The sequence below is a fragment of the Periophthalmus magnuspinnatus genome, chromosome 5, assembly GCF_009829125.3.
Source record: "Periophthalmus magnuspinnatus isolate fPerMag1 chromosome 5, fPerMag1.2.pri, whole genome shotgun sequence".
In the NCBI taxonomy this organism is placed as follows: domain Eukaryota; kingdom Metazoa; phylum Chordata; class Actinopteri; order Gobiiformes; family Gobiidae; genus Periophthalmus; species Periophthalmus magnuspinnatus.
Genome location: NC_047130.1, coordinates 30,614,760 through 30,628,631, shown reverse-complemented (window position 1 = coordinate 30,628,631; position 13,872 = coordinate 30,614,760). Strand labels below are relative to the sequence as shown.

The following is a 13,872-nucleotide window of genomic DNA, read 5'->3' as shown; positions in this document are numbered from 1 at the left end:
GTGGCTAGACTTGTGAAATATTTAGGGGCATAAGTTTTTATCTTACGCAGGCCAGCCTTCGAACGTGGACACAGTGAACAGAGCCATCATGGCCATCAGGACGTTATCAAAGTTAAAGTCACTGTTGTGCCACACACGTCTGTGCACACTGGGCTGGTTCACATCTCCATCTTTGTACACGATGTAGGTGCCTCTGCAACCATAAAGTATATTTTTTGTTAGTTAGTTACTTAATATACATCATAACATCATCATGGGAATTTAACCACACAAGTTGCGGGATTAGGAAACTTACTTGCACTCTTCTGGGACGGACTTGGCTTCATCTGAGCAGCGATAAAACTTTCCCTAAAGGCAAAATATAATTATGTAATAATTATAATAATATTTTTAGTCTTCACAACTGCTTTACAGTACTGACCTTGAAAAGTTGAACACCAATGCAGGCAAACATAAACTGAAGTAAAGTGGTGACAATCATGATGTTTCCGATGGTTCGAATGGCCACAAACACACATTGCACGACGTGCTTCAGAACAAAACAAAGTAAGTAACAGTTAAATTACCGGTACATCTATATGGTAAGTAAGAGAGAATAGGATGAACCTTCAAGCCTTTGGCTCGATTGATAGCCCTCAGGGGCCTCAGGACTCGAAGCACTCTCAGAATCTTCACGACAGAAATAGCGGAGGACCTGAAAAGAAATGTGCCAGAAGGAAATCACAGGTTAAAAAGAATTGTTGTTATCATCTAAAAGTTGTATAGTACAGCATAATCCTATAACCTCCTACATATGCATAATTTTATTTCAGAATAGGACCTCCAGTTTGTTCTTTGAGGCTGGCCACAAGATGGCAGTCAAGATGCTCCGTCTGATCTTGTGAATATCTGTTCTAGAATTTAATATTAACCATCTGCACTTTTATAAAGTACAACCAGCAAAATGTTTTTGATAACAGTATGAGCCCTATGCGAGTTAGCTGTTAGAAGGAATATAACATCAGTTACTGATGGTTACCTAAACTTGGTTAACTAAAAACATTTCCCGTACTATTAATCAGATAACAGCTCAGATCAGTATATTGACTCACTGAATGCCGAAGGACACGAGGGACACGCCCACCACCAGCAGGTCGAGGAGGTTGAAGTAATTTCTACAGAAGGCTCCTTTATGAAGAAAAGCCCCATATGTGGTCATCTGAGGAGAACAGTCATGTTATACAAACACATCATAAAGTCGCACAAACACATACTCTAACTATAGCATGACTAATCTAAATCTAAAACAGTGTAAACATATTGTAAAGTATCAATGGATTAATATTTTGTCTAAGCTAAGTTTCTTCGACACACTCGCACTCTTTACACTCAGTAGATCACTCTGGTTTGGGGTGGCAATCTCAAAGCAGTGAAAAGGAGGCTAACTCTATCCTGACCACCCCCACGGCCCCTAACCACATGAATGTAGTAGTAAATCATTCATTTCACAATCCACTATGGGACATGGCAAAAAAACATGCATTTTTTTGCCAGTGTTACTTACTCTCTGCTTTTTTTAATAGTGATTGTAAAGTTGAAATGCCCTTACTGTCACATTCATGTTGGACCGTTTCCTTAAAGTACATTTTGTTATGTTCTTTAAAAGTCTAAAGGAACAACAGCCCCTAGTGAAAATCTCAGCAGGCAGAGAAATAAAATCTAGCTAAGATCACTCCTTACAATCATAAAGAAAAGAAAACTATCCTCCGAGTGTGTAGAAATATGAAGTCCTGCAGGTACACTGATCAGCCATAACATTAAGACCACTGCCAGGTGAATAGACTATTGCTGAATAAATGGAACAAAGTGCACTGAATTTTAGAAGTATGAATGGGAAGTGGAAGGACTTGAGCAAGTTTGACAAACTGATGCCATGAAAATTGTGATAACATATTGTTAAGATCACCATACATGCAGCAGCTATAATGTCATGCCTGAATGGTTACTAATGTAATGTAATTTAAAGTCAGACAGCATTGGTCTGGGCAGATTTTTGTGCAAACAGCTGCAGCCACAGCTCCACATTTCTATACACTCCGTTTGGAGAAAGCAGACCAAACCATGCTCAGAATGAACATGATTGAATTGCCCCCTCTTTTATGGTCATTATAAAGGCAGTCAGTGTGAGAGGCATGAGATCGCTTTCGTCATAATAGCCTGGTTCTATCTATGGCACGCAAGGGTTGCATTAAAATTCTCATACCACTTAAGTCATCATAGCCATGACCTTCCTAATGATGTAGCATTCAAGTGAATGTGTTTAATGTAATGTTGATGCCAAGTTTCCTTCCCCCATTTTTTTCCTTTATTGGTGTAATATAAATATTGTATTTTAAGGCGAGACACTAAAGAGGGTTAAGTATATGTTAGCTTTTTTATCAAAAATGTTTCCTCTCTACTTTTACTATTTATAAAATATATAGTTCTTTAAAAAGGCCAATCTCTAATATATAATATAATATAATATAATAATAATCATCAGTTGTCACTGGAAAAATTATACAAAATGGCATACAGTAAATGTATATATTGTCTTTTATTAAGTAAGATTTCCATATGTATTTGTTGTTTGTGCTCAGAAGTCATGACCTTTTCAGCTATAGTTTCTCGCCTTTAGTTTGATTTTAAAAATCCATTAAAAAAAATATATAATTTTGTCTTGTAAAAGAGGTGCCTCAAAGAGAAGTAAATCAGAGCAAGGAAACAAACAAGCCAGGTTTGTTGAGTGGCAGGTGACACACAGGGAGAAAAATGCAAGGCTCTCGTTGTAACTCTATGGGGTTACCTTCAGTACGATCTCAAATGTAAACATACTAGTGAAGACATAATCTGCATAGCCTAGGACCTGGAAGGAGGCACAAGACGTTTGCAGTGTTACTGGGTGTGGGAAGTGACAGCACAGACGGGAGACACACAATTACCTTCAACACGATCTCAACAGTAAAGATAGCCGTGAAAGCATAGTCAAAGTAACCAAGTATCTGCAAAGAGCAACATGTTTAACAAAGCAGGACATTTAGCGCAAACAGGAAGTAAAAAGAGGAGAAAGGCTTCACTAAGTATTTCCTGTAAAATGTGAAAGTGTAGGTTATTACAGCCAAACACCCTCGGCCTGCAAAAAGGTATTAGGATTATTTAAAAATGTATTCATTTATACGTGCTGAAGAGTTAAGGAACTAGCTAAATGCAGCAGTTGGTTACAACTATTTGGCATTACACAATAAATACTATCTTTTACATAGACATGGATATTATGGTAACATTTTTCAGTTACCTGACTGTCAACGAGTTTGCAAAACAATCAACTTGTTACAAGCACATATAAACAATGTTATTCTATTATATTGATATAGTTACTCTTGGGTCCATATTTCAGTTATAAACTCATAAAATTCTCTTTTAAAAATAAAGAAATCTACAGTTGCCCAGATTTCACAATTAGTGCATTCTGTTCACAAAATAATGACTGTACTCTGGCAAATATGTTAAGAGACAGTGTAGAACAGCACAAGATAAATAGAAACATGACTGACTACTACTTTGGATACCGTAAACCACTCTTGGATGATTGAAGTACTTAAAGACCTGTTCAAATGGTATGTACTAATTATACTTACAATATTACGGGCAGAGAAGTTTCTTATTGGGTCCTCAGCGGCAAGGGACACTGAGCTCAGCATGATGAAGACCAGGATGAGGTTAGTGAAGATGTGATGGTTTATGAGGCGGTGGCAGAACACACGCACACTGCAACAACAAGAAAACAACAAAGTCAGAAACATATCCAATGTATACGTCCCATTATAGTCTTTTAGTGATGTGCTTACGGGTTTGTGTTGCTGAAGATGAAGAAGGCACTTCCCTCGGGTATGGGGGTAATCTTCTCCTTTTTGACCAGTTCAGAGATGGCAGGTCTGGGTCCAGATGGCACCTCAGGGTCCTCCTCCTCGCCTGCTGTGTCATCATTGTCCTCTTCATCCCCCAGGTCATCTCTGGCATCATCACCTTTGTCCCTTTAGGCATACAAGAAATATAGATTAAAGGGATCTGAATTTAATCAAGGGTTGCCAAAAATGCATACCCAGACACTGATTGATACTACAACTAGAACTGAAAGTAGATACTAATTTTAACAGGGATGAATACTGATTAGTCCTGATATGTATCTGAAATAGCTACTATTAAGGTATACTTCATAATCCTCTGCATTTGACCCATCCTTCAATGCTGTTGAGATCCTGTAAGAGGCATTGTAGTATCAGACCACATAAGCATGTGAATATATTTGTGTTACATTGTATTCTGGTTTAAAAAGTAGTAGTTTTGTATTATCATGATGGTATCAACTGTATGAACTACTCAATCACACAGTCATTATTTTTTTACAGTTACCCTTTTGTGTCCCCGCCGTCAGTATTGAGAGATTCTGCATCAGCCAAGTTGTCCACAGCGATAGCCAAGAAGACATTCAGGAGGATATCTTATGAGGGCAATGGGTTAAGAAGAATCATCAGGATAAGACTGGCCCATTACTGTTAAATACTGTTACTTACCAAATAATGTTAATATATTTGCCATATTTTCTTTTCTATTTAGTGATCACTATTTTATTGTATTTTATATTTTAAATTGCTGTACAGTGACCTTGAGTATTGAAAGTAAAAAAAAAAGTATTATTATTTATGTATTATTATCATTTTTGATTTCTGAGTAAATTTTTGAGGATACAGTTTCCACAGATGAAGAGGATGATGAAGTAAAAGCAGACGATCATCCCAGAAGAAGATGGTCCCCCATAGGCCATGATGCCGTCATACATGACAGCGTTCCAGTCTTCTCCGGTCAGAATCTGAACAGAGCATAATATTTACTCCATAAGCTCAAGCGAGTGGTATAATCTTTACATCAGTGTTTTTTATAAATGTAAAAGGATTTTCTGTAGCACAATTATACCTGAAACACAGTGAGCAGGGCCTGGGGGAAGTTGTCGAAAGTGCTTCTTTTGGTCTGTGTTTCATCAAAGTTGAATTTCCCCCCAAACACCTGCATGCCCAGCAGCGAGAAGATGATGATGAAGAGGAAGAGCAGCAGCAGCAGGGAAGCAATAGATTTCATGGAGTTTAGCAGCGAGGCCACAAGGTTACTGAGTGACTGCCAGTGTCTGAGAAAGAAACATACCAAGTTAATAAAACATCAGACACTGGACAAAAGTAAAGTGGAGTCTTACCGAGTGACTTTAAAGATCCTCAGCAAACGCACACATCGAAACACAGAGATGCCCAGAGGAGACATGATCTCAAACTCCACCAAGATGGTCTCTGTGATCCCTCCACACACCACGAAGCAGTCAAAACGGTTGAACAGGGAAACAAAATAGGCCTGGAGACCAAGACTGTACATCTTCACCAACATCTCACATGTGAAAAGAGCCAGCAGCACCTTGTTGGCCACATCTAAAAGAGCACACAGCCCAAATGAAGACATTCCTGGGTGGCAGAAAAACAGACATGTGATGTTATGTTACCCTGCACTTGTGTGAGCCACATAGGCTGGTTGTAATGCTCAGAGGATATGGTGAGAGTGTTCAGAAACACCAGGATGATGACCAGCCAATAGAAAGGCACCGATTTAACGGCCAACCGGCACTTCCTGCGGCAAAACCTGTTCCACCGGCGCCAGCGCCGACTGCAATGTACAAGGACATAACATATAATACTCTATATACTGTTTTATCTGTGTAAAACTTTACAGAGGAGACAAGTGGAACACTGCGTCAATACAGATTTTAGCAAGTCCCAGTAAACGAACACAAAGATCCTGCACAGGGCCCTGCTCTATAAATACAGCAGGTACATGCTGACTTTACAAAAGTTGCTGATTCATCACCCTTACTCTGCCTCATTAAAATACAATACAACACAAATATAAAAGTGTATTAACTAAAAGCAGCTTCTGCAGTAACACAATGTCTCATGCAAAGACTTAAACGCAGTGTACTGACCTGAACTTTGACTTTGAAATTTTTTGACTGACAGAAAGAAAGTCAAAGTTGTGGAATCCAAATGGTTGCAGAAAGTGACAGAGGGTATAAAAGTACATATTAGTGCAAATCATCAACAAACTATGTAAACAAAGAAAAGACAAAGTTAAGTGAGGCACATAACGGCGGTAACGGCGGTTTGTGGTATTATTCACATCAAATGTTGTGTTTGTGCTTACCACAGAGGTCCACAACATGGTGTCTTCTCATCCTCTGTTTGATTCTCTGTGTTCACAGACTCTGTTTCACTGGCAGGGACACTCGCTGTAGCAGCACAACAGACAGTGAATTAGCACAGATATACAGTACAGGTAATATATATTACAGAATCGTGAGGAAAAGGTTAAGTGCTTAGAGTAGGTACAAATTTAGAAGAGGTTTTAGCCAGACATTTATTTTAATAAATTAATAAATTCTACTATATGCAAAATGTTAAAATGTCCTTATGTTAAAGCCCTTTCTTTCAAGGTACACCACAGTAAATAATGAGCTTTTTATGAGTGTGCAATGTTTGAGATATAGATCCAGTATTTTATTTTAAACCAAATATTGTTCCAAACACATAATTGGCTAGTGGTCTTGTGACGGGCAGAAACTTTTATTTTATAACTTTTAACTTTATATAGCTGTATTATTATTATTATTATTATTATTATTATTATTATTATTATTCAGGCAGTGTAGAACAAGGCATCTGAACCTAAACTTTAAAAACACTACTCTGTGATGTGCCCAGTGGAGAAGGCAAGTTGACAGTGGACAAGATAGCGGACAGTGTGTAGATGGGAGAAAGTGGGGCAGTCTTTGAAACGCTCCTCCTGTCCTGCCTGTTTCAAATGTCCTGGTGCTACGACTCGTATTAGGCGGCTCTGTGCTTCTGTAGTGACTTTGATTCGCAAGTCGTCTGACAGCTCTCAGTGTATCGTGCTGTCAGCTCAAGTAGTGATCTGGGTTTAGCCTGGTTTCCTATATTCACACTAAGCTATGCAGTTTTTAAAATGGGGTACAAGGTGGAACAAGGTGCAGGTGTAATCAAACACATCTAATAATTCAGCTGGTGTGACAGATAAACAATTTTAAGGATCACAACACATATACAAGACTAAGTGGTAGTGTAAAATACAAATGGATATTAAAAATGCATTGATATTGCTAAATAAATATGATAACAATACCAGTTAACAGTAACAATTGAAAAAATATTCTTGAATACCTGTATACTGCGTTAAGGCCTAGGCATTATTAATTTTAACACAATTCCTCAGACATGCTAGTGTTGGAACACGTTGGCTGCCCATGTTGTACTTACTTTCCACGTTACAGAGTACCTTGGATTTTTTTCCTGACTGTACCTCTCTTAATAATTGGCAAGTCAAGGTATATGTTTTTTAATTACTTTATTGGCCTCATCCTTGTAAAGCAACTGTAGATCACTGTTTTTCACTAACACAATCTAGCATAGATCTTTTTCAGAATAATCTTAAGTACCTTAGAATACAAAATCCGTATTTTTTTTAGCTTTGACCTGTCATCTCAGTTTCCAGATGCCTGTTGTATTGAAGCTTGAACTCCTGATTTAGGAATTCTATATGACTTGCACTACATGCTATATGACTGTCGTAATGCCCCTTCTTGTCTCATTTGTATAAAGTCCAGGCTTAGGACTGGCACAAAATCCAATGTGCAATCTAGATTATTTATTATTTTAGTAATATTTATTCCTATCATAAATGACCACTATATTAGTAATATTTAAACAGTGTCAATAACAAAGACATACACAGAGACATAGTAGAGACAGAGTAGTAGACACTTGAGGGAAACTCCAGGATTTACCATGAGTGTCGGACGACTGGCTGAACCACCCAAACCTTCCTTTCTTCTTCTCGGTGAGGTCAGCCAGAGTCACCCCTTCATGTTAATGCATGCAAGCCCATGCATTCACACACAACGGCACAGCAGAGGCGCGTGGGGGGCGAGAATGGACGGCAATCAAAATGTGTCAGAGCAACAGGCACCACAGGACAACAACAGTATACTTTACATACAGTATTTAACATATTATTATTAAACAGATATTAGGGGAGCCAGGGGAAACTGCGGACATCAAGGTAGGGGTAGAGGGAGCCACATGGACAGTGCTTGTGGGTGACTGTGCCTCTGCTAACATGCTCCAGTGCACTTTTAACATAGTGGTAGATAGGGCTGTACGATTTTGGGAAAACAACCTAGTACAATCCAGTAAGTATTGCGATTGGATTTATAAAATATGTTTACAAGTATGATTCAGTTTAGAGTGCAAATTGTAAACACCTCCAAGAACATTAACATTTGAATGAAGAGTCAAATATCAATAGCTAAACTAATACAAGAATTTCATGAATTTCAGAACATGCTTGAGGAGATCTAAATTACTGTGGTACAAAAATATTTTTCTATTTAAAATTACATTTTGTTCTTTGCAGAAGGCATTCTATTATATAAATTGCAGCCTTTGAGATTTTGATAATTGTCTGTGTATAATTGATAATTGCGCAAACTCAAATTGGGCTTTGAAATAAATTGTGCAGCCCTTGTGGTAGAGGCTCATGCGGCAACAGCAAGCACCGAAGCTGGGATGGGTGTTGGAGAAAGCATAAAAGTCACACAGAACAATAAAACAAATGACATGGTCTAGTAATGTGCATGTTCTTATATTTGGTTAGCTATTTCTCCTAAGAGTGATACTGCAGAGGCTAAACTCCTTCCTTCCTGTCAGTGAGGTGTAGCTGCTGCTGCCCTGCATCGTGAGCACTACTTCTATAAAGAGGATTTGGATTAAGAGTCTACCGCTCAAATAACACGTCTTTTTTCCCGTTTCCCCATCTCAGATAAACTCCTGGGATTCACTCCTCGCTCTACTTTAGTGGCATACATTGGGTGAGAATACAAAATGGCACCTTAAATATGGCATACATAGTTGATTTTATATAAGGTTAAATGCAGTAGATTGTGATGTGTTAGTGTAGTGATTTATACTGAGTTGCAATGAATCGTCAACCTGCAGTAGCCCTCTCCTCTAGATGGCCTCTCATACTATATGGCCTTTTTAAATTGATCCATAAATCATTGGTGTCCTTTAGGACCTCTTTCTCGCACTTCTAATCACATGGTCAGTATCCTTTGCCTGGTCAAGAGTCCTATAGACACGAAACTGAAACCCACGAATACATCCCTTGCCTCACAGTTGTAATCAGATGATCACTACTTTTATCTTTATATAAAGTAATGACAGAATAAAGTTAAGAGGTAGTAATTATTATCTGTACATTATAAAAGTGAAGGAAAAAAATAAATAAAAGTAATACCATAGTAATAGCATTAACATCGTAGGGATAGTAGGTATAAGAGTGCCAGCATGGCTGATAGTCATTCTGTTGGTCATATATTGTTTCATACAATGGTCCATAAATCTTTGAAATCCAATAAGTTCCCTGCCACGCAGTTCTACTCACATAGTCGATATCATATGTCAGCAAGTATTGCATAAGTATTTCAGTTAATAGTTGTAAAAGTAAAAGCAATAACATAATATACAGAGAACCGCAACATATTTTTCCAGAGTTCTATAATATACTGGATTACAACTGGTTTAAAGATGTTTTTAGTGCAGCAGCGATGTCACACAGCAGCACATGTTACATATCCATGGCGATGAAGTGGACACAGTGGATGCGGGAGTTCTTACGGTTGCGTTTGCTGTCCTCATCCGCCTCGTCTTCGTTGTCTGGGTCGATGTCCTCCGCCTGAGTGATCCAGTCCAGGTAGCCCTTCAGGTCCTCCTCCAGCTGCTGCTTCTCACGCAGCTTCTGGAAATCTCCACGAGCTTTGGCCTTCTCTCTCTCCTTAGAAAACTCTCTGGGTGTTTAAATGTACACAAACAAATAGCTAATAAGTATATGATAAAAGAAACAGCTAATTGGAATCACATGCACAAAAAAATAAGGATGCAATCGCACTTGCACAAACATCACATTCAAATTTGGGCTAAACTGGAAATAAACACTTTACTTAACCTAAACAAGACCAGAGCTAAACCAGGACTAAAACACGACTACACCAAATTACACTTGCACTGGCCTCAACAAGGACAAAACAAGTACTAGTGTGAATGCACCCTAAAAGAAGAAAAAAGAAAGTTCTTCATTTCATTAGATTTAGACAGCTGTATCAAAAGATTTTCACCTGAAATTCTCAATACCTTCAGGCTTTGATTAAAATAAAATCTAAATCTCATATCTATCTCCATTATCTTCAGATTATTTGCTTTGAAAATTTGAAAGTGTCCATCTCAAATTATAACATCTAACTAATTTATTTTGGATTAAATTTAGATTATCTGGTCTAAATGTCCATTCAGTCTAAAGGGGTATTTGCCACTGGAGGGAGATGCAAACTGTATGAAGAAGAAAACAGTCCTATTTTTAGTCCAGTACAGTAGAATTTTCTTCAGGCCTGAATTCTAATCATCATGAGAAGCCTATGTAGGTAGACAGATGGTTTCAAGAGAAATACACATTTGCATGTAAACAACATAAATACAAACTGGAGCTCAATATGGCATGTCGCCAATGACCAAATATAAACAGACACAGTTTACACACATTTGAGGATAAATGGTAATTGAAATTTGTGCTTGAAATATTTATTTGATAGGAAGGAAAGAAAAAATATAACCTTTCAGAAATCTAGTTGAATAGATCCAAACAAACTCTATGTAACAACAGGCAATTGCTAAACATCTATAATATCGTTATAATAATACATGGTAGTGCACCCCTACGCCAGTCAACTCTCTAAAGTTGATTTTGTAACTCTTTTTGCCCAACCCCCACTAAAATTAGCTGGGAAACTGGAGAACTGTGGTGTTGGGAGCTTAGTGCTGCAGAGGGAGTGAAGGGCGAGGAATAAGATTAATTTCTCTCAGGAGGTTGGGTGGGATCGGGACACACTGGGGGTAGAAATGCTCCCTGCGGTGGGCCTGGAATGCACAAGTTTATGTCTCAGTAGTTAAAAGCAAAAGAACAACTCAATTGTTGTTTATCTTTTTGAAGAGCTTAAATTTATGCCAGAAGTACATGTATAATAGGTCACAACCCAAAAGACAACAGTCGGGAAGCATCCGCTGTGTACACAGCCATATGTCTGCTCTCTAGATGGCTAGGCATTCATAGCAAAGGGGATGAACAAGATGGTAACTCAACCTGCTTCTTATGGTATAAAAGTTTAAGGTATTTTGTCAGGTGGAGGAAAGATGAATAGGAACAATATTTTTTTTTATTTTATGGAGGTTACTCTAAAGTACCCAAAGAGAATGTGGCAGCAGTGACTCAGTGGTTAGAGCACCTGGCGTCAAGGTCGCAGTATCAATTCAATCCAATTCAATCCACTTCAACCTATGCATACTATCACTGTGTTCTTGAGCAAAACACTTGCTAGTATGAATGTACTGTGTGTGAGTGATTGGTGATGGTTACTTTTGGGGCAGATGGTGCAGATTGGATGCTTTGCTTCGTAAAATTACCCTAGGGCAACTGTTACCATTATCAGGTGTGAAGAGTGAATGAACAATAGGGTGTAAAGTATCTTTAATGCAAATGCTTTATTATTATTGAAAAGGTAAGAAATGTATGTATGTATTTAAAAAAAAAAAAAAAAAAAGTGGTCAAGAAATAATAAAAATAACCACTGCAAATAACACTCCACACTTTGGCCTTACCCACTGAGTACACCCAACACAAGGTTTAGCACAAAGAAGGAGCCCAGAATAATGAGGCTAACAAAATAAATCCATGGAGTTTCCCAGCCAATGGCATCATTCACCTATAGGGCCCAAAACATCCAGTCAAATTACACAGTCATTGAAAAGCAGTCAGGAGTGTGCTTACCCGCTCAAAACACCCAAAACCAGGTTAAGAACGAAAAAAGAGCCGAAGATTACAAGACTGACAAAGTACACCCATGGAAGCTCAAAGCCCATAGCATCGTTCATCTGAGGAAGCATCAGAGCAGGAGAGAAGGATCGAAGGAGGCAGGAAAGGAGAGAGCACACAGTAAATAAAACTGATTTAAGCCAGAAAATAAGAGGGTATAGAAAATATGGTTACTTATACACATGCAAGAAAGTCAGCATGCAACATTAATATCATATTATTATTGGATCGGCTGATTAAAACTGCACAACACAAATAAATATAGAATGGTAAGTGTATGGACCCTTTCAGTAGCTTAAATAATATTAATTATAATATTTTTCAAAGTTATCAGATCTGTTTATGTATTTCTCCTGAATAATATTGCGTGGGATTGTGTCGTCATATATCATCGAAATTTTCAACTAGTTAACTAACACTAAACAAATTTAAACAGAAATATAATCTAAGTAATACACTTTGCATTCATCTGACTCTATACAGTGATAAACAGTTGTGACCCAGCACCTTATCAGGTTGTTCCATGGCATTGTTTTCTTTTTATATACTGTTGTGCACTGCTGTTTCAAACATGGCGGATAGTAGTTTTCAGTAGTTTTCTGACTTTCCATCCACAGTTCTTTCTTTCTCTTATAACATGCCAATTTGGAAATATTTTGAAAATGTTTCTAATTTTGTGCTACACAAGTGCTGAATACATCAAATCTATGAGTTTGTCACATGAAATAAAAGATGTCAGAATGAAAAGTCATTAGCTTCATCAAAGAAAAGTCAGTTATCAGTCAGTCAGTGTCTAATCTGAACAGGCAGAGACAGAGGAGGTTACAGCTCTCACCCAGTACAGCACATCCGTCCAGCCCTCCATAGTAATGCACTGGAACACTGTGAGCATGGCGAACAGGAAGTTATCGAAGTTGGTGATGCCATTGTTGGGACCGTGCCATCCTTCTCTACACTCTGTGCCGTTGATGGGGCACTGACGGCCATGTCCAGAGATCGCACATGGAGCAGGTTCATCTTCAGCTATCACGTCTGAAAAAAGATGGTGTATGTTTGTTTGTCTCTCTCTCTCTCTCTCTCTCTCTCTCTCTCTCTCTCTCTCTCTCTCTCTCTCTCTCTATATATATATATATATATATATATATATATATATATATATATATATATATATATATATATTTATTTATTTATTTATTTATTTTATTTTTATTTTTTTTATCTGTTTGGTTAAGCTGTGAGACGGGGTAATGGCTTTTGGATGGGAGCCAAAATGCCTTGATCACAAATAAAATGTTCAAATGACCACCGCTGACACCGTCTTTACACTGGTGTGTCTTATATTTGGTGCGTCTTTATGCCCAATAATAATGCAACTATAGGTGTCTTTACATAAGCCAGAGGTAATGTATGCTTTCTAGCTTCTGATTTCTGTCTTGTTTCTGAACATTCTAGTTACAATTTCCCAAGGTCCACATAACAACATAATCAATGAAGAAAAAAACTGCAAACAAGCATTAAGAGTACATTACCTGAGCCAGGAAAGTAGCAGGTTGCATGCATTTTGCCAATGAAAAGTTCCAGGCCAATAATAGCATAGATGATGATGACAAACAGGACCAGCAGGGCAATGTGCAGGAGAGGAACCATGGCTTTTATAATAGAGTTCAACACGACCTGTAAACCTGGATAGGTCAAAGGTCAAATGTTAAAGCAGCAAAAATCTGTACACAAAAACAATAAAACAGAAGAGCCCTTTGAAATTCTAATCTTAATGCTAACCATAAAAGTAATAATAAACTTGATAATGTTACACAATTCAGG

General features: G+C 37.9%; 1 protein-coding gene across 8 annotated transcripts in view; it reads right to left on the bottom strand.

Moving 5' to 3' along the window:
- cacna1da (calcium channel, voltage-dependent, L type, alpha 1D subunit, a) overlaps positions 1–13,872 on the bottom strand; it is a 45,011-nt gene that overhangs the window by 16,881 nt on the left and 14,258 nt on the right. For 4 of the 8 annotated variants that reach the window (XM_055222167.1, XM_055222169.1, XM_055222170.1 and 1 more), the window contains exons 6-25: positions 13,581–13,733; positions 12,887–13,083; positions 12,007–12,110; positions 9,807–9,976; positions 7,916–7,990; positions 6,259–6,343; positions 6,041–6,067; positions 5,564–5,724; positions 5,267–5,492; positions 4,993–5,200; positions 4,768–4,888; positions 4,432–4,519; positions 3,867–4,052; positions 3,657–3,786; positions 2,825–2,884; positions 1,092–1,198; positions 607–694; positions 422–529; positions 296–348; positions 47–193 (exon numbers count right to left, since the gene is read on the bottom strand). In XM_055222167.1, coding sequence (XP_055078142.1) covers positions 47–193; positions 296–348; positions 422–529; positions 607–694; positions 1,092–1,198; positions 2,825–2,884; positions 3,657–3,786; positions 3,867–4,052; positions 4,432–4,519; positions 4,768–4,888; positions 4,993–5,200; positions 5,267–5,492; positions 5,564–5,724; positions 6,041–6,067; positions 6,259–6,343; positions 7,916–7,990; positions 9,807–9,976; positions 12,007–12,110; positions 12,887–13,083; positions 13,581–13,733 — 2,494 coding nt within the window. Of the gene's footprint in view, positions 1–46; positions 194–295; positions 349–421; positions 530–606; positions 695–1,091; positions 1,199–2,824; positions 2,885–3,656; positions 3,787–3,866; positions 4,053–4,431; positions 4,520–4,767; positions 4,889–4,992; positions 5,201–5,266; positions 5,493–5,563; positions 5,725–6,040; positions 6,068–6,258; positions 6,344–7,915; positions 7,991–9,806; positions 9,977–11,837; positions 11,942–12,006; positions 12,111–12,886; positions 13,084–13,580; positions 13,734–13,872 lie in introns of those variants that run through there. The other 4 variants (XM_055222166.1, XM_055222171.1, XM_055222168.1 and 1 more) reach the window with 4 other exon arrangements.